The following is a 21,070-nucleotide window of genomic DNA, read 5'->3' as shown; positions in this document are numbered from 1 at the left end:
AAGGAAGAGCAATGGAGGAAGATATCATGGCAGCAAAAGTAGAGAAAGCAGGATACATAGGCAGAGATGCAAAAGACAGCAAAATATTTTCCATTTTTCCTTTTGCATAGAGACTTTTTCATTCATTTATGTGTATTTTTCTTTCCCTGCATTTTTACTTTTTGTTTAGATTTTTTTTTAAAAGAAGTGGTGAACCATATATATGTGTGTGTGTGTCTGTGTGCGTGAGCGCATGTGTGTGCATGTGTGTGCACGTAGGCTACTGGAGGTTGCCACGGAAAAGGCCTTGTCAGGCTTAGTTGTTCCCACAGATTCTGAATTTGTGCTGTGCTTTATTGAACACAGAGCTTTGCTTTCAGTGAGCACAATGAGATTTGAACAGTACAGACAGAGAGTTCCTTATCTACATGATGAGGTGAGCCAGTTTCAGTCACTAGCATGATGAAGATGCAGAATGGGCTTATATACAAGAGGAATTGCCTTCACATTACACACATCATCTTCCTACAAAGCAGCAATCCCCCCCCCCCCGCAAATAACAAAATATTAAATAATTGATAGAATTTTTGCATTTCCTGCATAGTCCAGTCCAATGGAATTTATATGAATATTGATGGTTGTCTTCTGTAATATCATCACATAAATCCCCATGTCAGTTAAACTTAACTATAATACTGCTTTACAATGCAACCCACCAACTGTAACTCAAAATAGCCAGGGGCCAACACAAGAAATTCTTTGGCAAACGTAACGTACAGATTCGCTGGTGGCTCTTGAGAAGAGGTGGTGGAAAAGACCAAGACACAGCCTGGTCCTTTGCATAGGATATTTCAGATAGAACTGCTTACTCTCCTTATGATCATGCCAGGCCAAATCAAACTTTGTGTAATATCATCTATATTACTGAGCCTCAAATTAAGCCAGCAGTAATGGAACAATACACATTCCCCTTCTTTTGTACCAGTGTAAGTGAAAGACCATGAATAAAAGGTCAGACTACTCTCAGATGTTATTTCCTTTATTTGTGTTTTCCTGGATCACAGAATTTTAAGCAAGTGTGATATGTCAGTATTCTTGTACCCCCTCCTTTCTGGGATAGCCAAGACTGGGGGATCAACTACACTACGGCTTCAAGGGCATGTTACAACCTAACTCATTTTCAGTTGGCCCAACCAGCGATTTTGCTTCCCATTTTTTAATGATAGTCAATGGCCAATTTTAAATGTTCTTTTCTTCAAATAGAGTATTACATATATGCATGAGTAGTGGCTTAAAAATAAACAAAAAGACAGCTGAATTTTGGATTGCCCAACATTTCTTTGTATGCCCTGGAAGAGATAAAATAGTAAATATATTTACACAAGGATTTTCCTACTTTATCCTTATAATGTGGGGATGCTAATGGCATATATAGCACAGCTGTGAACATGGGTGACTTCTGTAGGCCTAGAACATAAAAGCTTGCTCTTGTGAGCATCCATGATTCAAGCAAACAATTGTTTGAATCCCCTCAAATACAAGTGAATTAACAGAAAGTTGGTCAATTCCCTTGGGATAAGCAGGTTACAGAGAAATGTGAAAAAGTGTTGTAGGGCTCCTGGCTATCAACATGGCTTGAAAACCCTACGGAAGGAGCTATGAAGCAAAAGAATGGCCTCAAATACAGTGATCTCGCATTTCTACACACTACTGGCAATTTGTAGAAGAGAGGGGATGCAAAATGTCCTGCTTTATACTCCTTTGAAAGTGAGTTGACACTATACTTCTTGGCTCAGTCAAGATGTACACTGGGAGGAAGAAGCAAGGATAATTTGCCTTCCCAGGAAAGCTTGCCCCTCCCCACATTTTGAGAACTGCTGACCTAGTAGAACGTGCTTCTCTTAGTGGTTTTAACCTCAGATGTACACAAGATTTTGAGCAGATTTTGTTCTACCATCTTGTACCCCCTTGCATATTGTGCATGCAGAACGATGGGTTGGATCCAGGATCTGCCTTCTGTGGATGGAAGGGCTCCTTCTGTCCATGAAAGGCTTCTGATCCAGTGGAGCATTTCCACTGGTGGAACAGGGCTGAAGGCAATCTGTGTTGATCTCTTCCCCCCCTCCTCCATCTGCTGAGGAGGGTTGGGCGACCCTCTGGAACAGTGTGTGAGGTGGCACTGTGGGCTGCAGAGGGAGGAGGGAATTCATAAAGATTGCTCCCCTCCCTGCCTCTGGCCAGAACATCCTGAGCAGAACTTGGGGAGTACTACCACTGGCAAAAGGAAATACTGAATCCAAGCTGAAGTTTGTAAATCGACACAATTAATACAAATGTGCCTGTTTTGCATAAAGTTGCCCCATCTGCATTTTTATTTTGACTCTGGCATTTGAGAGTTTGCATAAATTATTATATTTTAACAATAGGATATTTCATAGTGCCATGGCAAGAGGAGATAAACTGGATATGGAGCTTAAGTGGATGCTATCATCAAGGGGCACCAAGATTCAGTCCCTCTAACACAGCAACCTTTTGTAGAGCACTTAGGGATGTATGAGAATTTCAATTCTGTTCACAAAACATGTGAACATGCCCTGTTCAAAACGCTGAACATAAGCACGAGCAGGAGACTGCACCCGCTGAAAATGTTTGAAATTCTCAAACATGTGCTCGTGTTCAATTTGTGCAAATTTCCCTGTTCAATTTTGCACAAATTTCCAAAATCTGCAAATTTTACATTCATCCAGGCTTGATTCTAAACTTTAGAATTTGCACAAATTTTAGATTTTTTTGCACAACTTTCATGATGGATAGCTGTTCATTTTGTGTGATTTCCCTATTCATGTAAAACGGACAGCAATCGCAAATGCAGATACAAATCGAGGGGAGACGAGCAGCGAAATGATGTTCAGAGAATCTTGGCGAGCTTAAACATTGGTCGTTTACCCAACCCTAAGAGCACTAACTACATGTTTCATCTATGAGTCCATAAAGAGAAGAAGCTAGTCTTTAAAAAATTAAGTGAAACTCTCAGGAATCCAAATTCCGCTCAGTTTGTATGCATGCAGAAACAAGGAAATGAACAGTCTCATGAACAGGGAAATTGCTGTGCTGACTTGGTTAAATGTAAGAACAAGCATGAGGTTCAAAGTGTGAAACCTGGTTCGTGTGTGTACATGTATGTCACTTATTTCAGAACACCACAGCTCCACTGACAGAAGATCAGCTCCAACCAGTCCCTATGTATGGCTAGAAAACTAAGAAACAATGCCAGTTAATATGGAATTGTTTTGGTTTAGTGTCATGTACCCAAAATACTCCTATACCTCAGCAACAAGCAATCTATTTTTGTTGGCTGACAACTGGTTAAAGAAATGTTGCATACAGGGTGTGGAGGATTTAAGCTTTTTCCTTCCTAATTCTTGCCAGAGTTGGGCATTGTGTGGACAGCTCTCCACAAAATGCACTTGCACTCCTCCCTGCCACACATGTACATTCCAGTGCATAATAGAAAAAAAATGAAACCTAAGAATGAAAGGAGAGAAATATTCTTCAGAAGAACATGTCAGTCATTTAGGTTGGGGTGATAATTCAGCTTATTTTTGCCAGGACCTTTTGTTTTTAAGAAAACTGGGGATTTGTTCTTTTTTTCCCCTCCTTTTTACAGACCTTCAGGACAAAGCATTAAAAAGTTATATTTATATATGTATTTATATAGTTCTTCATTTTCCCAGTTGGTTGACATCAGTCCATCCTCCTGTCTGACTTGATGCTGTATATGACTGTATGTGTGTGGCTTGTTGCAAAACTTCAGCCTGTGAGATTGTGACATACTGGATGGATACAATCAATCTTCAGATGAAACTGTGAGGAAAGCAAGGCCTAATTCTTTCAACCAACTTATGGAGAAATGGGAAGGAATGGGTCACAATGAGAAACCCTTGTAGAACACAGAGAGAATGACACAGGGTCTTTCTCCCTTTGCTAGACTGAGCTAGGTGGTTCCCTGTGGCTTCTGGAAACTGTTGTTTAACATTTTGATGTGTTTTTCACAAAAGATCATATCTTGAGGGAACAATGAGTTGTAAGCTGCATTCTCCTTTGCTACTTCCTGTCCATACCACTCCCCCCAAAGACAGTGCAGACTATATTGCTCAGATTCCTCTCACAGTTAGAGGTTAGGGAAGCCTCATGTGGAAGGAACTGAAGGCTAGCAAATCAAGGAACAATTCATGTGGATGGTCTGAAGTACTGCAGTGGCATTAGCAACAGCAGCAGCAGGAGCACTGGCCACAGGCCTGCTTTTGCCATCATCCAATGAAGTAGCTTAGTTTGATTGCAAGGGGCATGAAGTTTTCAATCTGATGGCAGCAAATGTATGATATCCAGTACGTTCTGCAGTCTTAAAAGAGGAGGGTGGGGTAAAAGGGAGTGAAATGGAGAAATTTTCTTCATCCTTCCAAGTGGTGCAGAATGTTCATCAGACAGGTACAATATGGAGGCCTAGGCTGTCACCCTGCAGTTTCATGTGGTTTCCATGATAACTAGTGGCGGTCATAGGCAGCGGCAGCAGTGGGAGGTGCGGAGCCCCGGGATGTGGCACTATAATAATAAGGGGAACCTGAAAGTTAACACAGGAGAAGAATGGACTGATTGAAAGGACATACAGTAAAATAAAATAAGAAAGAAAGGGCATATCAAAAGGAACTACAGGAAGAAATCTGGGAATGGGGACTCATTAATATACAGAACAGAGAAGACAACATAGACTATACCTGTATGATATACTAAAACATAGGAAACCTAAGTTCATTGAGTTACCTAGCACTAGTGAAATAGAAACAGTTCTGATGTACTGGTTTGCATCCTGGATTCTAGTTTGATTGTGTTCAGTAGGATCATCTACATTGGAGATGGGCAGATGGTAGACTGGGACCTCTCTGGGTGATACTGGTAGATCTCTGGGTGATTTGCATTAGATCTCCAAGGGTTTCTTTTTAACTTCCAATTGTCTAACAATAGCAACAGCTAAAAAGCTTCTCCTGTCCCCACTAAAATAGGTTGCTGAAAAAGAACACCGGGGGGGGGGGGGGCAGGGAGGATGGATGGACCAGGACTGGATTTTGTGTGAAAGGACTTGTGTCACAAGAAAGGACTTGTGACCTTGATTCTGGTACTGATCACTAATTCATGGGCTGACCATACTCAGGGGCACTCTGTTCCTTAATTGTTGGCATATGTCCACCTACTTGAGCCACTATTTTGTATCTGGACCCAGCTGGTGGACCTTGAAGTTTTAGTTAAAAAACCCGAAATAGATCCTGCAAGCCTGAAGTCTGCCCACCTCTGATCTAGATAATTTGTATAACATCTATTACTTGCAAGTAATAGATGCAAAATGCCATGCTGGAATTGGCCATTAGCATGTGTCCCTGCTGGTCCTCCAGAATTAAATTTATGTTTTGTTGTTTAATACATTGCCCCATGTTGCTCCTGTTCAGCATGCTTTGCGATCTGATGATATATAAGAGCATTTCCAGCATTTCCTCCTGCCATCAGGAGCACTCCCCATCCAGAGTTCCAGTCAGGGGATTCAGGCCAGCATGAGGACAGCGGGGAGACAGGGGACTTTACAGATTCCCTCCTCCCTTTGCAGCCCTCATGCTGTTCTGGAGGCTCCCCCAAACTTCCAGAAAAAAACTGGGAGGGGGGATAGGGGACTGCAGAGGAATTGAGAAATGACATCTTCCCTTTTTCTACCAGCTCCACTGGATCAGAAATCTTCCGTGAATGCAATAAGCCCTTCTGTCCATGGAAGACAGGTCCCATCATACTTCCAGAATATCTGGGCTGTCTCTTCCTTTTGGAGGGGGTGGGGCTAAGTGGCGATTTGCTTTTTAAAATTGTGCCAGATTTGTGCACAGACAGAACTATGTCTCTTTTGGACCCTGTTAAATATTGAGGGATGTGCAAAATCAGGGGAGGAAAATGTGGAGGACTTGAAAACAAAACTGAAAAGAAGACAGTGAAAACTGCTGATAAAGCTGATGGCATGCCTGAATAAACTGGGCAGGGGCCAGGATGGACATGTGTGTGAAACATCTGTCCGAAGACATTGGCAGTTATTTTATGAGGTTCCAATTTTTGTAATAAAAAAGCAGAACAGCACAAACTGAAATGACACTAAGGTAATAGGTATGGCCTGTTTAAGAAAACAGCAGCATGTTTATGACATATTATACAAAACTGGCAGGTGCACACAAATACCAATCAGTTTTAGGGGACATGGGGAAGATTTGCTTGGTTCTGCCTCAGAATGGGCCCGGATCAACTGTTATCACAGAAATATAATTAATAAAAATAATTTCTAGATCACTTCCAATGTTATAACCCTTAATTCACTCATCCTCACAACAGTCCTGTAATTAAATTTTACATTTTAAAGTTGGGAGAATTGAGGCAAGAGATAGTGACTGGCATCCCATGTAAGTCCATGACTGAGCTGGGACTTGAACCTAAGTCAATTTCATCCATACCAAATTCTCAGTGTCAAAGTTCTTCTAGTCTCTTTGCCTTGGTTTCCCATCCACATCATGGGGCTAAAGAAACTGTTCTGTTTAACAGGATGTGTGAACAGGAACTAGTCAGGTGCTCAGTTTCGTGAGAATGGGACCAGAGAGGGAAAAGGCATTCAATAACATCTGTATTAAATATATGAGACACTATGGCTTGTTAGAAAAATATCCCTGTAGGTGGAAGTCATCCTTCCTTTTGGACTTTTTTGCACAGTCAGTTTCCCTGAAAAAATATCTTCTGAATGCACTTCAGTTTCTGATGTGTTTACAATGTAAACTTTACATGATCAAGGGGCTAATCAGATGCAGAAAACAGATGAAGCTAATGAAAAGGGCCCCTGGGGAATTGAAGGCTCTTGTCTCAAATCTATTTCATATTAGGATAAATGGTTCTGTATATAGATGTGAGGCCTTCAATAAGCAGCACTTTCCAGGATGGAGCTATTTTCTCCAGAAAACCAGCATGCAGCCCTGATCCAGAACAGGAGCACATTTGGGATTGGAGCCCCATGGCTGCTTTTTCTCCAGAATAAAGGTGGCCGGGTTAAACATGTAATGTAGTTATTTGTAGTTGGACCCTCAGAGACATGTAAAGCTGGTTAGAGTTTGAAATTCAGTGTAATACATATTGGTGATTAAACCCTCCGGGGTTCTCTGCTTACATAAAGGGAACTCAATTATTTTTGTGCTTGTGCTTGAACATATCTCTAAAGCACACTGAATGACAGAGGCAGAAGGGACATCATAGTGGTCATCTTAGATTTAGTCTGATTCTTCATCTTATCCCGCAACATCTGCAGCCAGGGTGTGTGTGTGTGGGGGGCAAACCCTCCCCAGTCACGTTGACCAGCTTTTTCTCCAGGGATTCTATGGCTTCTCTTTTCAGTGCTCTTATAGTGTTTGCATACGTGTGTGTGTCTTTCACAAAATTAATAAGAACAACAACAGTTGGAGACATAGGAACATAGGAAGCTACCTTATGCTGAGTCAGAACCTTGGCCCATCTAGCTCAGTAGTGTCCACACTGGGCTGGTTTGCATGGTCGCAGTGAGGGAAATAAGCCACAGTGGCTTATTTCCCCTGCCGTGCATGCTGGCCGGATTTCCCTAATTACCCTCACTGGTGTGGCTTGCTGTGTCATCCGAACCTGAGCAGCATGGTTTGTTTGAAGGGGGAGCAACCCTCAAATAACTCATGGGCTGTTGTTTGGTTATTTGAGAGTTGCTTCCCACCTCCCTCAGCATAAGGTAACTTCTGAATTTGGACAACATGACAAGCAGCACCAGAGAGGGTAATTAGGGAAATCCGGCTAGCACTTGTGGCAGGGTTAACAAGCCACTGTGGCTTGTTAACCACACTGAGATCATGCAAACCAGGGCAGTGACTGGGTGGGAGCTCTCCAGAGTTTCAGGCAGGAGATTTTCAGGCCCTACTGGAGATGCCGTGCACTGAGCTTGGGACCTTCTGGATGCAAAGCATGGGCCCTTCCACTGAACTATGGCCTATAGCTATGACAACATAGCTTTTAAGAGAATTGTATGAATGCAGCATCATTTCCCATGGTGTACATAGGAATGTATAACCCACCCCTGTTCGGGTTCTCTGGGCACCCGCCCTACCCTTGCCGCCGCTCGCCAGTACCCAGACCACACTCGAGCCCCTCCCATGCTTGGCGAGCAGCCTGCACTCACCTTGGCAGCCTCATCGAGCTCCGCAGTCAACATTTTTGAAAAATAAAATGGTGATTGCAAAAATGTGCATATTTGTGTATGTGCAAAAATGCACATTTTGCAAATGCGCATATCACATATATAATACGTGTATATGCAAAAATGTGTATGTGCAAAAATGGGTATGTGCAAAAAAATCCGAGAGCTTCAGCTATTGGGCGGTATAGAAATAAATAAATAAATAAATAATTTTTTTGTGCATATGCAAATATGTGCATTTTCGCACAGACAAAAATAGATGCATGTTTGCGATCACCATTTTATCTTTCAAAAAACGGCAACCACAGAGCTCGACAAGGCTGCTGGGGTGAGTGTGGACCACTCACCGAGCATGGGCATGGGGCAAGTGGGGGCAGGGACTTGGTGAGTGGGGCTCGGGGGTGTGGGCAGGGGTGGTTCTGCCAGATTCCCGGATGGAATCAGGTACCTGCACCATCCCTAGTTGTAAACACTCATTTCTGTTGTACCGCTGTTGCTTCTAGTCAATCAGGTTTTGCAAGCTTTTGAAACAGAGACAACAGTGGGGTTTAGTGTACACTATTGGCAATGATTCCTTTTTCAAACTAATTTCAATTCTCTGGGGAAAAAACGAAACGAAACAAAACACAACTACTGTCTGTCTGTAGCCAAAGTTAAAGCTATATCCTATACAAGCTGGGAACAGAGGACAGGAAAGATGGGCATTTAAACAGTGCTACCTGTCATTGTTCTATGACTTGAGAAATTAACAATACAGGAATAAACTATCATCATTACTAAGTTACTAAGGCTTTTCAAATATGAAGTTAGCAATTGTGGCTTATTTGTTTTCCATATAATCAATCGCTGCCCATCTTCTTACAGGGGAATGCTGTGGGAGGAGAATGCTTCATGGCACCTTCCCTTCACAGCCTCCTGACAAACCACTTCTTTGTTGAGAGCATCAGTTTCTCAAAGGCTCTGTTCACCGATGTTTAGATGTTCACCCTCAAAGTATGGCGACCCAGGAATCTGAATAAAGTTGTCCCAAGTAGCAGCTGAATAGTGTGGCTGCATGCAGATATCTCTGTGTGTGTGCGCATGTGCACGCACATGCACTTGCATGTTCCACAGATGTGTCATTGTATATGTCCACCCTGGCTGCAGCTGACCCAAGTCAATCTTAGGATCAGTATGGAAGCAACAGAATCTCAACAATGTTTCCTTGATATCATTCTACACATGGCCCACATCAGCTGTGGCTGGTAGGGTCTCATAAGAATGTTGCACTGTAAGATGACCATTCCAATGTCTTGGTCACAGACAGTCGGCTTGAGAAGCTGGCTGAAGAAAATAACTGAAGACACCTCATTTGTATAAAAGCTCAGGCCATCCTCAAATTATTAACCTTCAGAAAGAATGAAGTAGGTTGGTAGCTATAATTATGGGGAGTAAGCTGGGACTAGATCTCTGAATCTTCCCTGTAGGGGTACATCAGGGGGTGTACTCTCCCTCTCCAATTAAATAGAAATAAATAAAGTAAACAAAACAAAACGACAAACAGAGAGCAAGAGATGGAAGGAGATGCAGCAGGTGATGAAGATACTCACTTAGTAAGGCAGGGTTACTGAACCTCCAGGCCTCATTGTAGGTTGTGTACTGAGGGTGGCTGTAAGGATTTCCTGAGAATTCACTCCCTGGAAAGAGCAAAGGAGGGTGAGTCATTCATAAAGTATGTCACACATTGAGGGAGGAAGAGCAAAGTTATGGCAATTTCTGACAAGGAAGAGAGGATGAGTGTGATACCACACTTGTCTGTTTGCTTCTCTGCCACATTCATTTAGTTCATCACTACTTGATGCCGACAGATACAAATCCTTGGGCTCCCTTTACTTCCCCTCTTTGCCCATGATTTCCAGTTTGATTTCATCTTTACCTGTTTGGAATAGTACAGTGCAAGCATTAAACATGTCATGGGTGTGTGTGTGTGACATGATACTTGTGAGGGTTTGTGTATCAGTACTATAGTGACAAATTGTGACTGGGGGGCGGGGAGGTTACAAAAGTTTTGAAAAGTATGCTGTTCTTTATGGCAGGGGTGTTAAACCTCAGGCCTGTGGGCCAAATCTGGCACTTCAGTGTTCCCCAGATGCTTACATCCCCTCCCCCACTGCCTTTCCCTGACCGCTGTTGGTTTGCTGCTGTCCCAGCTTTTGTGCAGTATTTTCTCCATTCTAAAAGTTTGAAATGCCTCTCCTAAAGCTTAGTTACTGACAGTAAGAGCTTTAACCTAAAATACGCTTGTATTTTTGGCCCCACTCCCTTTGCCCTCAGCCCCACCCACCACTGGAATGTGTCCCCTGAGAGCTTCTCTGAAATTGAATTTCACCCTCAGGCTGGAAGAGGTTCAACAGCCCTAATACATGGAGTAGCTCAGTCTCAGCAGAGCCCCAGTAAGAAAGGGACGGGGGTTGTCTCAAAGAGAAGTCATATAGGAGTTTCCACACAAAGCCCATCTGTGTCTGTAAAAAATGGGCCCAGATGCTCCCTTTTTGCCATCTGCATTGTCACTCTACACTGTTTATAATATTTCTGAAGTGCAGGTTAAGTAGAGGAGAAAGAGCACCCCTCTCTTTCTCTCTCTCTCTCCCCCTTCTCCCCAGAGCAGTCAAGGGGAGCCAGGGAGGGAGAAGCAGTGGGTGTGAAAGGTGTTTATTGACGAGGAGTGAAAGGAAATGTGCTGCAGGATAATGAGCTTTTGAGCTCAACTGTGACCAAGAGGAACTGAGCTATCTCCTTCCCTGATCACTAATGAAACACATGTAATTTCCTCATCAGCACTGGATTCTGTTTAAGTGCTCCCTTTACAGCAGACCCTGGCTTTGACCTGTTCTCTACTGGTCCTGGAGTTTTTCTGTCAAAGTCTAGGGGCCCATCTACATAAGAAGTTTTCTCCAATGCTGCTGTGGCTTAAAGTCGTTAGGGACACATGATGTTGTGGCCACTCTGCAGCCACCCCAAAGTAACCTGTGGGGAAGCCACATTTTTGCAGAGGACTTTTGGTCTGTTGTTTTTCTTTAATTTGGCTCCCCTGCAGTTCAGCTGTGTACTCATCCCTCTGCTTTAAATTCATTATGATGGGGGCGTTCCTAGGGGTGTGGCTGTGCCCTCCATAACCTAGGTAACTACAGAAACCCGCTTGCCTTTCCCACAAATCAAAGCCCCAGAGCGCTCTTTCAAGCCTTCAGAATCGCCCTGCATTACTTTTCCCTCAGTGGGAGCAATTAGCCTCCATTTGCATTACTTAGGTTCTTCAATGTTATGTTAAATTGCTTCTCTGATGCTGTGTAAAGTCACATCTTTGATGTTATGTAAAGTCACTTCTCTGATGCTGTCTAAAGTTGATTCTCCATTTTACTGCAGTACTGATCTGGCAAGGTCATTTACGAGCAGGGAGGAAGTGTCCAGAGAAGGAGATGGGGTGGGGTGCATAGAAGCTAGAACTCCGCTAGAACTCCGTTTGCTGTTATGGGGCAAAATTGGGGGTGGGTGGGATGTTCTCAGGGGGAGCCCTCAGATGCTGCACTTGACAATTGGGGATTTTGGCTTTTCAAGGCAAAACTGCTCACATTGGGGAACAGGGGAGAGAGCAATAACTCTATGACAGTTTGCTGTAAAGGGGCAAAATTGGGTGAGTGGGATGCCTTCAGATGATGCACTCGAGAATCAGGGATTCTGGCTTCTCAAGGCAGAAGTGTGCACGTGGGAAAAATTAAATGAGAGCAACAACTCTGGGGTAGATGGCTGGAATGCAGCAAAACTGGGGTGGGTAGGATGCTCTCAGGGGGAGCCTTCAGATGCTGCACTCGAGAATTTTGGCTTCTTCAGGGAAATCTGCACACATGGGGAAGAATTAGTTGCTTTCCATTCATAATAATGTAGTGGCAGGGGGGAGCCTGGATGGGGGCCAGGAAATAAACCTCTCTCACTGGTTGAGCAGCCCCTGCCAGTTTGATGACATTCAGTTGTACTCCCCTCACCCTACCCGGAAGTATGTTCCTTTCAAGTACTGTGTGACCCCTGAAAACCAGATTTTAAAGGTACAGTACACTCGGCTTATCTTGCTTTGTGTGTCCCTGATGGACCAAAGCCGATTCCATGGAAATCTCGGTAATACTCCAACACGCTTCTCATTCCATTGCCATGAAGATCTCGCCTAGGATGCTCCAGACAAAATGCCAGGCACATGAGGGAGAACAAAGTCCAAACAGTAAAGGGATTTCTGGACATTGCAGGCCTGATGAACCCAGATTCAATTTTCAAACAGCAAGGGCTTCCCATTTGAACTTTGTATTTTATGTTGCTTTTGATGTTTGTTTATTGTAAGCCACCCAGAGAATTTCATAACACGGGGTGGTATACAAATGTTATCAGTATTGTAAAATAAATAAAGCTCTGGCCCCATGGGAATGTGCTGGGCAATGTGGTTCCCCATTCCTTCCCTAGTCTTCAGGATTGAACTGGCTAGCCAGGCTGTCCTCAGGTCCAGAGACTGAGGTTTAAAAAAAAAACATTTCTAGGTACAGTAATGAAAAGTGGACTGCCATCCAGTTCTCACTAACTCAGGAGAAGGAACTTTCTCCAAGCATCTCTCCACATCTTTCTACCCCTGTTGGGAGAGTAAAAGTGTGACTTCTTCAATGCATTATAAGAAACTTTTCAGCACTGGGAGTAACTAGAAGAGTTCATCTGACCTATTGTTGTTTGGTTGCTGCTTTTCCATAATTTAAATCTCAGTTTAATTCTAACCAATGTAGTTGTTTAATTTGCTTAACTATAAACAAATGGGTTTCATATTAAGGTTTAACAATTCCTTAGCATTTCCAAGCTGCTTCCAAGATCTCAGTTTTGACTCAAGTGTACATTTCCATTAAATACTCTGTTGTCAGCAATAATGAAGGAACAGAGTTTATGCAGATTGTTGTATAGCTAGTAGGAATGACCGCAAGAATCAGCAGGCCTCAAACACAACTGTTCTTTATTCAGCACACACAGAAGTGAGGGCTTAGCAGAAGCTCCACCCACTGTTGTTGCTCCCAATTCTACAGGAACTGCCAAGGTTCAAAAATAATATCTCACCCACAGTACCCCCTAGAATACATAACATTCCTCCCCCCTTAGCTATCATAGTTTTTCAACCAACAAGGAGGAACCCTTTCATGGCATGGCCGCTGCAGTCGACTAGTAGGTGTAGATTGCTCAGATGACTTCCTTTCAGTAACTGCTGTAGGTAAGGAAGGAGTATTGCTCCCATTGCTTAGTGGTTCTGGCACTTCAACAGGTGATAAGAGAAACTCATCAGTTCCAGATAGATCTTCAGCAGCTACCCTTGCTGATGACAGCCCACTCTGGCCAGAATGCCTTCTCAGCTGGTCAACATGGCAATGCCACACAGACCCATCTGCACACTGGACCTTGTATGACACAGATCCAGTGACCTCACTGATAGAGGAAGAAACGCACCTCAGTCCAGCACCATAGTTCCTAGCAAACACCTGATCTTGTGGGGCAAATGAGTGGAGAGTAAGAGCTGAGAAAGCAGCATCCAGAGCTTGCTCCTGTTTGCTTTGTAAGTCTTCAGCTAAGTCTGGGTGGAGATGGTCAAGGCAAGTTTTTAAGACACCATCCCATAAGTAACTCTGCAGGACTCCCGTTGTTGCACAAGGAGAAACATGTTGAGCAATGAGAAACCTGGCAAGGTGTGTTGGGCAGTTTCCTCCCACAATGTGCTTCAGGGCATCTTTTGTTGTCTGCACCATCTGTTTAGCTTGGCCATTTGCTCAGGGATAATGAGGTGCAATGGTGACAACCTGAATAAGGTTCTTGTGTGCAAATGTTTTAAATTCAGCAAATGTAAAAGCAGTCCCACTGTCTGAGACTATAGTATCAGGCAACCCATGAGTTGCAAATAAGTGGCGCGGTGCTGTGATTGTTGCAGGGGCTGTTTGTGATGGTGCTCAGACTACTTCAAGCCACTTTGAGTAAGAATCTACCACAATCAAAAAGTTTTTTCCTTGAAATGGTCCTACAAAATCCATACAAATTCTTGACCAAGGTTTCTTGGTCACTTCCCATAGAAAAATAGGTGCCCTTGGTGGATTGTGCCCAGTGACTTGACAAGTACTGCACGCATTTACAATTTTTTCAATATCTGAGTCAATACTGGGCTACCAGACATAGCTCCTGGCTAATGCTTTCATGCAAACGATCCCTGGATGAGCTGCATGCAGCATGGTCAAGATGATTTGATGATCCTTATCTGGAATAATAACATGGTGTCCCCATAGCAGACATCCTTTATGGGCAGACATGTCATGCTGATGGTGTTTGAATGGCTTAAATTCGTCTAGCTGTTCCTCATCTGGCCATCCCTTCCATACCCAGTTTAAAACACGAGCCAGTACAGCATCTTGAGCAGTAAGACTAGAAATCTGATCAGCCTGAAGAGGTCGGTCAGGAAGGGCTTCTAGAATCAAGACTTCCAGTGGATATGGTACAACAAAATCTGGAATTTGAAGTGGTACCTGACTCAATCTGTCAGCATTAGCTATTGCCTTTCCTGGTTTGTAGACAAGTGTATAATCATAAGCATGGAGCAGAATGCTCCAACGCTGCATGCAGAGTGATAGTATGCAGGGAGTAGGCTTACCAGAAGAGAAGATTCCTAGAAGAGGCTTGTGGTCTGTGCATATTTCAAAAGCATGGCCATAGAGATAGTTGTGGAACTTTTTGACTCCTGCAATACTAGCCAAGACTTCTCTGTCAATTTGTGCAAAATTCATTTCAGTGGATGACATAGTCCTTGAATAATAAGCAGTTCATGCCTCTGTACCATCTGGAAATTTGTGGCTTAGCACAGCACTAACCCCATAAGAAGAAGCATCAGTGGTTTTTCATCATAATGTATAAGCACAGAATTTGAACTCAACAAGCGTCTGACATTCTGGAAAGCATTTTCCATTCTGGAAAGCATTTTCCAACAAGCGTCTGACATTCTGGAAAGGCTGGTCCACTTCCATGGAACTCCTTTTCCCAGCAAGTGATGCAGTGGCTCAGCAACGGTAGCCTTTTGTGGAAGAAACACATGGTAGAAACTGAGAAGTCCCAAGAAGACTTGAAGTTCCTGCTTTGTTTTTGGAGCAGGTGCATTGTGAATTGCACGTATTTTTTCATCAGTGGGGTGAAATGCCAGAAGCATCAATACGGCAGCCCAAAAATGTTACACTGGAGGTTCCAATTTCACATTTCTCCTGTTTTACATGAATGCTGGATGCGTCAAAATGATGTAGGCCTTCTTGAAGTCATTCAGCAAGTTCTTCCTCTGTTGATCCCATGAGCAGGGCATCATCAAAATATAGTACCGCACCTGGAATTCCAGAAAGTAGGGTTTCCATGAATTGTTGGAACAGTCCAAGAGCCACAGAAATTCCAAATTGCAGACACTTTGTTCAGAATGCCCCTCGATTAGTGATTATTGTTTGGGCATCTGCTGTAGAATCATCAACAAGGTGATATGCTTGGGACAGATCAAGTTTTGTGAAGATATTCCCTCCACCAAGAACAGCAAAGAGTCAGTTGACAGCAGGCATCGGGTACGGATGCTGCTTAAGCGCCTTGTACACAGTGCATGTCAGGGTTGGATCTGAGCCCATAGAGTACCAAAGCAGCTCTGATTCTGAGGAGGAGAGACAACTCGTGAAGGAGGAATGCTCTCAGACTTCAGAGGCGTAGCTAGAGGGGGAGCCCCCCCTTCTCACATCCCTGGGAGCAACAGTGAACTAGGCGTGGAAAGGGAGGAACAACCTGAACTTTTAGAAGCGAGGCGCAGATGCAGGCACAAGCAAGAGATTGCAGGAGCCGAGCTTTGGTGCTCAGCCCGACTGGCCCAACGTCAACAGCTGCGCCCAGAAGCATCACGGGAGAGGAGGAGAGCTTCCCCTCCCACCCCTTAAGTTCAGAGAACTGCTGTGTTTTTCCCAAACGGAGATCAACTGATGTCCTAACCCTTAGAAACCCCCGGATGGCTGTTCCTTTGTAGTTTCTCTGAGTCTCAAGCAATTGGCATCTGTATGCCTCATTAGGATAGATGGAATTAAAGCCTTGGAAAGCAGCCCTTTTGTCTGAGTGTTGATTTTGGCTATTGGAGAATTCAGCAGGCAACAGGGGCATCCTGACAGCGCACTTGTAATCCCCACACAGTCTCATCTTCCCATTAGGCTTTAATACCAGCACAATGGGAGTAGCCCACTGGGTCTGCGTAACTGGTTTTAGCACACCTTGCTTGATGAGATGTTCAACCTCTTCAATTTTTTCCTGGAATGCAAAATGCACATTCCTGGCTTCCATGCAAAATGGTGCAAAAGATGGATCCAGATAGAGTGACACTGGCTTCTCTTTGCATTCTCCCAATTCTTCAGGAAATACTCTTGGAAATTTATTAATAATTGCTGCAAGCTGACCTGTAGTAAGGGTGCAAATTCTTTGAATGCTAATCCCTATTGATGAGAACCAGTTTCTCCCCAAGAGGTTTTTCCTCTTCCCCTCCACAATTGTAAGTGGAAGCTTCCTTTGGAAGGAGCCATACTGTATATCTACAGTGCAGCATCCAACGATATCAACCTTCTTTGCATTGTAACCATGCAGAATGCATGATGAACTTGACAACTTTGGAGCAAGGGTCCCAGAGAATATATGCTTAAAGGTATCTCTGTTAATGATGGATACCCCAGACCCCAAATCTACTTCCATTTTGCACTTCTGGCCATTGACTAATACTGTTGCATACAACACAGAACCATGAGGTTCCTTGCCACAGACCTTCTGAATGAGAATTGCCGCATTTTTCCCAAACGGAGATCAACTGACGCCCTAACCCTCAGAAACCCCCAGATGGCTGTTCCTTTGTAGTTTCTCTGAGTCTCAAGCAATTAGCATCTGTATGCCTCATTAGGATAAATGGAATTAAAGCCTTAAAATACATAATAATAAATACAAAACTCATCAGTTAAAACATTTAAAACCACAAACTCAAAACAAAATAATTGACAAACTGGGTAGCACAATTATCAGGTAAGGCCTAGCTGAAAAGATGGCTCTTTAACAGGCGCCTAAAACACACCACATTGGTGCCTTCCAAATAACAGAGGAGAGGTGTTATTGCATAAGGTGGGCACCACCATGTAGAAGGCCCTGCTTCCAGGTTGCTGCCAGATGCCAATCTGCAGGTTGTAGTATAACAAGTAAAGCCACCTTGGATGATCTGCGATGACACAGGTACGTACTTACTTACTTACTTACTTACTTATTTATTACATTTCTATACCCCCAATAGCTGAAGCTCTCTGGACAGTTCACAACAATTAAACCAATAAAATGCAAGATGATAAAATACAATATAAAAATTTAAAAGTTTAAAGTACAGTATAAAAATAAAAACAATAGCCAAATAGAACCTAGCTGCAGTGCAAAGATTTAAAATACCATACCAGATTTAAAACAGAAACTGAAAAACTAAAATGCCTGGGAAAATAAAAAGGTCTTCAACCAGTGCCAGAAAGAGCACAGTGTAGGAACTAGGTGAACCTCTCCTCTATTGGGGGAGGCAATTGGCCAAGTTAAGCCCAAGTTATTCAGGGCTTTATATGGCAAGAGCAAGACCTTGAACTTGCCTTGATAGCTGACTGGTAGCCAGTGCAGTTGCTTCAAGACTGGTGCAATATATGCACAGCCAGGCACCGCACTCAGCAACCTAGCTGCTGCATTCTGTACTATCTGCAACGTCTGAACCAATCTGATTCAGATGTCACAGTGAAACAGAGGTGGGTGTCATCAGCATACTGATTAGCATAATGATGATTCCTTGCCCCAAATCTCCTAATGACTTTCCACAGTCCCTTCATACTGATATTAAATAGCATTGGGGACAAGATGGTATCCTGTGGCATCTTGTCCCCTTCACACGCTGGCAATATAATCGTACAGTCACCCAATGTTACTTTCCAGAACTGTCACCACAAGTAGGAGCAGAGATGATCCAAAAGAATACCATGGTCAACAGTATCAAAAGCTCTTAGAGATCAAGCAGGAAGATGGGCTGTTGACAAGGGATGGGTTGCAACTCACAAAGGCTGAGAAGAATGTGTTTGGCCTCAGCATTAAGAACTTAATCAGGAGGGCTTGAAACTGAATCCTATGGGGAAGGGAGATGTAAAGTTGGGGGGAAAATGGACGAAGACTCATGCACCGCAACGGAAAGAACAGCTCTAAGAGCGCCCAATAATAGTCTTCACAAACATGTAGGAAGAAAGTCAGACTATGAAGCACATGGTCTTCGATGTCTATATACTAATGCCCAGAGTATGGGAAACAAACAGAACGAACTTGAACTCCTAATACAAGAGGGAAATTATGACTTGATAGGTGTAACTGAGACTTGGTGGGATGACTCTCATGATTGGAATACAGCAATTGAAGGATATAACTTGTTCAACAAGAACAGGAGGAACAGAAAGGGAGGTGGGGTTGCACTGTATGTGAAAAATACATATGTCTGCAAAGAAATACAGGAGGATGAGCTTGGTAGACCCATCGAGAGCATCTGGATCAAAATAAATGCAGCAAAGAATAAAAGGAACCTGGTGGTTGGAGTCTACTACCGGCCACCCAATCAAGGAGAAGACGAGGATGAAACTTTTGAAAAGCAAATAGACAATGTTTCAAGGAAGCATGATGTAGCACTAATGGGGGACTTCAATTTCCCCAATATTTGTTGGGAGACAAATTCTGCAAAACATGGCCCCTCCAGGAAATTCCTGACTTGTGTGGTGGATAACTTCCTCCTACAGAAAGTACAGGAAGGGACTACAGGATTGGCTACCCTTGACTTGACCCTAACCAACAGAGGTGACTTAGTGGATAAAGTAGCAGTTATAGGAACTCTGGGGGAAAGCGATCATGTTATACTTGAGTTTTTGGTTCTAAGGGAAGCAAAAGCCGAGTCAAACGTGTACCCTGGATTTTAAGAAAGCTGATTTTAATAAATTCAGAACAATGATAAGTAAGGTCCCATGGCAAGCGACTCTAACAAGAAAAGGAGTCCAAGATGGCTGGGAGCTTTTAAAAAAGGAAATTCTCAAGGCACAATTACAAACCATTCCAACAAAAAGAAAAGGTGGAAGACAACAGAAGAAGCCAATGTGGCTTCACAAAAAGCTTAGACATGACCAGAAAACAAAAAAGGACACATACAGGAAGTGGAAAGAATGCCAAGCAACAGAGGAAGAGGAGAGGCAGTTAGCACAGAATTGCAGGGATGGCGTCAGGAAGGCTAAAGCTGAGAACGACCTGAGGTCAGCAAGGGATGCTAAAAGCAAATAAAAGGCTTTATTTAGCTACATGCATAGTAAAAGACAGAGGAAAGAAATGGTGGTTCAGCTGTTAAATAAGGATGGCAAAATGATAACAGATGACAAAGAAAAGGCAGAGGTGCTCAATTCCTACTTTGGCTCAGTCTTCTCCCAAAAGAGGGTCTATGACCCCCCTGGCAAAGGCGAAGTAGGGACAGATGAACTGTATCCTAGAGTAATAAAGGAAATGGGAGAAGAGCTCTCAGTACCACTGTCTATTCTCTTTGAGAAATCATGGAGGATGGGTGAAGTGCCAGATGACTGGAGGAGGGCTTATGTTGGCCCTATCTTCAAAAAGGGTAAAGAGGAGGAACCTGGGAACCAGGACCAGTCAGTCTGACATCAATCTCTGGGAAAATTCTGAAGCAGATGATAAAGCAATCCATCTGTAAGCACCTTGAAAACAATGCAGTGATTACTCGAAGCCAACATGGATTTGTCAAGAACAAGTCCTGCCGGACGAATCTGATCTCATTTTTCGATCAAGTCACCTCCCTTGTGGACTGTGGGAATGCTGTAGACATAATATAAGTCGACTTCAGCAAAGCTTTCGACAAAGTGCCCCATGATATCCTGATGAGCAAACTAGCTCAAAGTGGGCTAGATGAAACAACGATTCGGTGGATCCACAGTTGGCTACAGAATTGGACTCAAAGAGTGCTTATCAATGGGACCTTCTCCAACTGGGAAGAGGTAACGAGTGGGGTACCGCATGGCTCAGTCCTGGGCCAGTGCTCTTCAACATTTTTATTAACGACTTGGAGGAGGAGGTGCAGGGAATGCTGATCACATTTGCAGATGACACAAAATTGGGAGGGATAGCTAATACTTTGGAAGACAGAAACAAAATTCAACGTGATCTTATAGACTGGAGTGCTGGGCTGAAAACAACAGAATGAAATGTAATAGGGATAAATACCAAGTTCTGCATCTAGGAAAAAGAAACCAAATGAAGTTACAAAATGGGGGGATACGTGGCTTACCAACACTACAAGCGAGAAGGATCTTTGAATTGTTGTAGATCACAAGTTGAATATGAGCCAACAATGTGATGTGGCTGCAAAAAAGACCAATGCTATTTTGGACCGCATTAATAGAAGCATAGCTTCCAAATCCCAGGAAGTACTAGTTCCCCTCTACTCAGCACTGGTTCGGCCTCATCTGGAGTCCTGTTTCCAGTTCTGGGCACCACACTTTAAGAAGGATGCAGACAAACTGGAGAGGGTTCAGAGGAGGGCAACAAAGACGATCAGGGGGCTGGAAACAAAGCCCTATGAAGAGAGACTGGAAGAACTGGGCATGTTTAGCCTTGAGAAGAGAAGACTGAGGGGAGATATGATAGCGCTCTTCAAGTACTTGAAAA

At 43.4% G+C, this 21,070-nt stretch overlaps 1 protein-coding gene across 1 annotated transcript in view; it reads right to left on the bottom strand.

The window, feature by feature from the left end:
* Positions 1–4,459: 4,459 nt before the first annotated feature.
* Positions 4,460–21,070, bottom strand: part of PAX2 (paired box 2) — a 234,020-nt gene continuing 217,409 nt past the window's right edge. The window contains exons 10-11 of the mRNA XM_084845157.1: positions 9,853–9,939; positions 4,460–4,581 (exon numbers count right to left, since the gene is read on the bottom strand). Of these exons, the coding sequence (XP_084701283.1) occupies positions 4,460–4,581; positions 9,853–9,939 (209 nt within the window). The remainder of the gene's footprint in view (positions 4,582–9,852; positions 9,940–21,070) is intronic.

Source organism: Heloderma suspectum, chromosome 3 (assembly GCF_057233095.1).
Source record: "Heloderma suspectum isolate Gila_16-S chromosome 3, 16-S_ref, whole genome shotgun sequence".
NCBI classification, from domain to species: Eukaryota; Metazoa; Chordata; class Lepidosauria; order Squamata; family Helodermatidae; genus Heloderma; species Heloderma suspectum.
The sequence above is the reverse complement of the archived record's forward strand: the minus strand, read 5'-3'. Positions and strand labels throughout refer to the sequence as shown.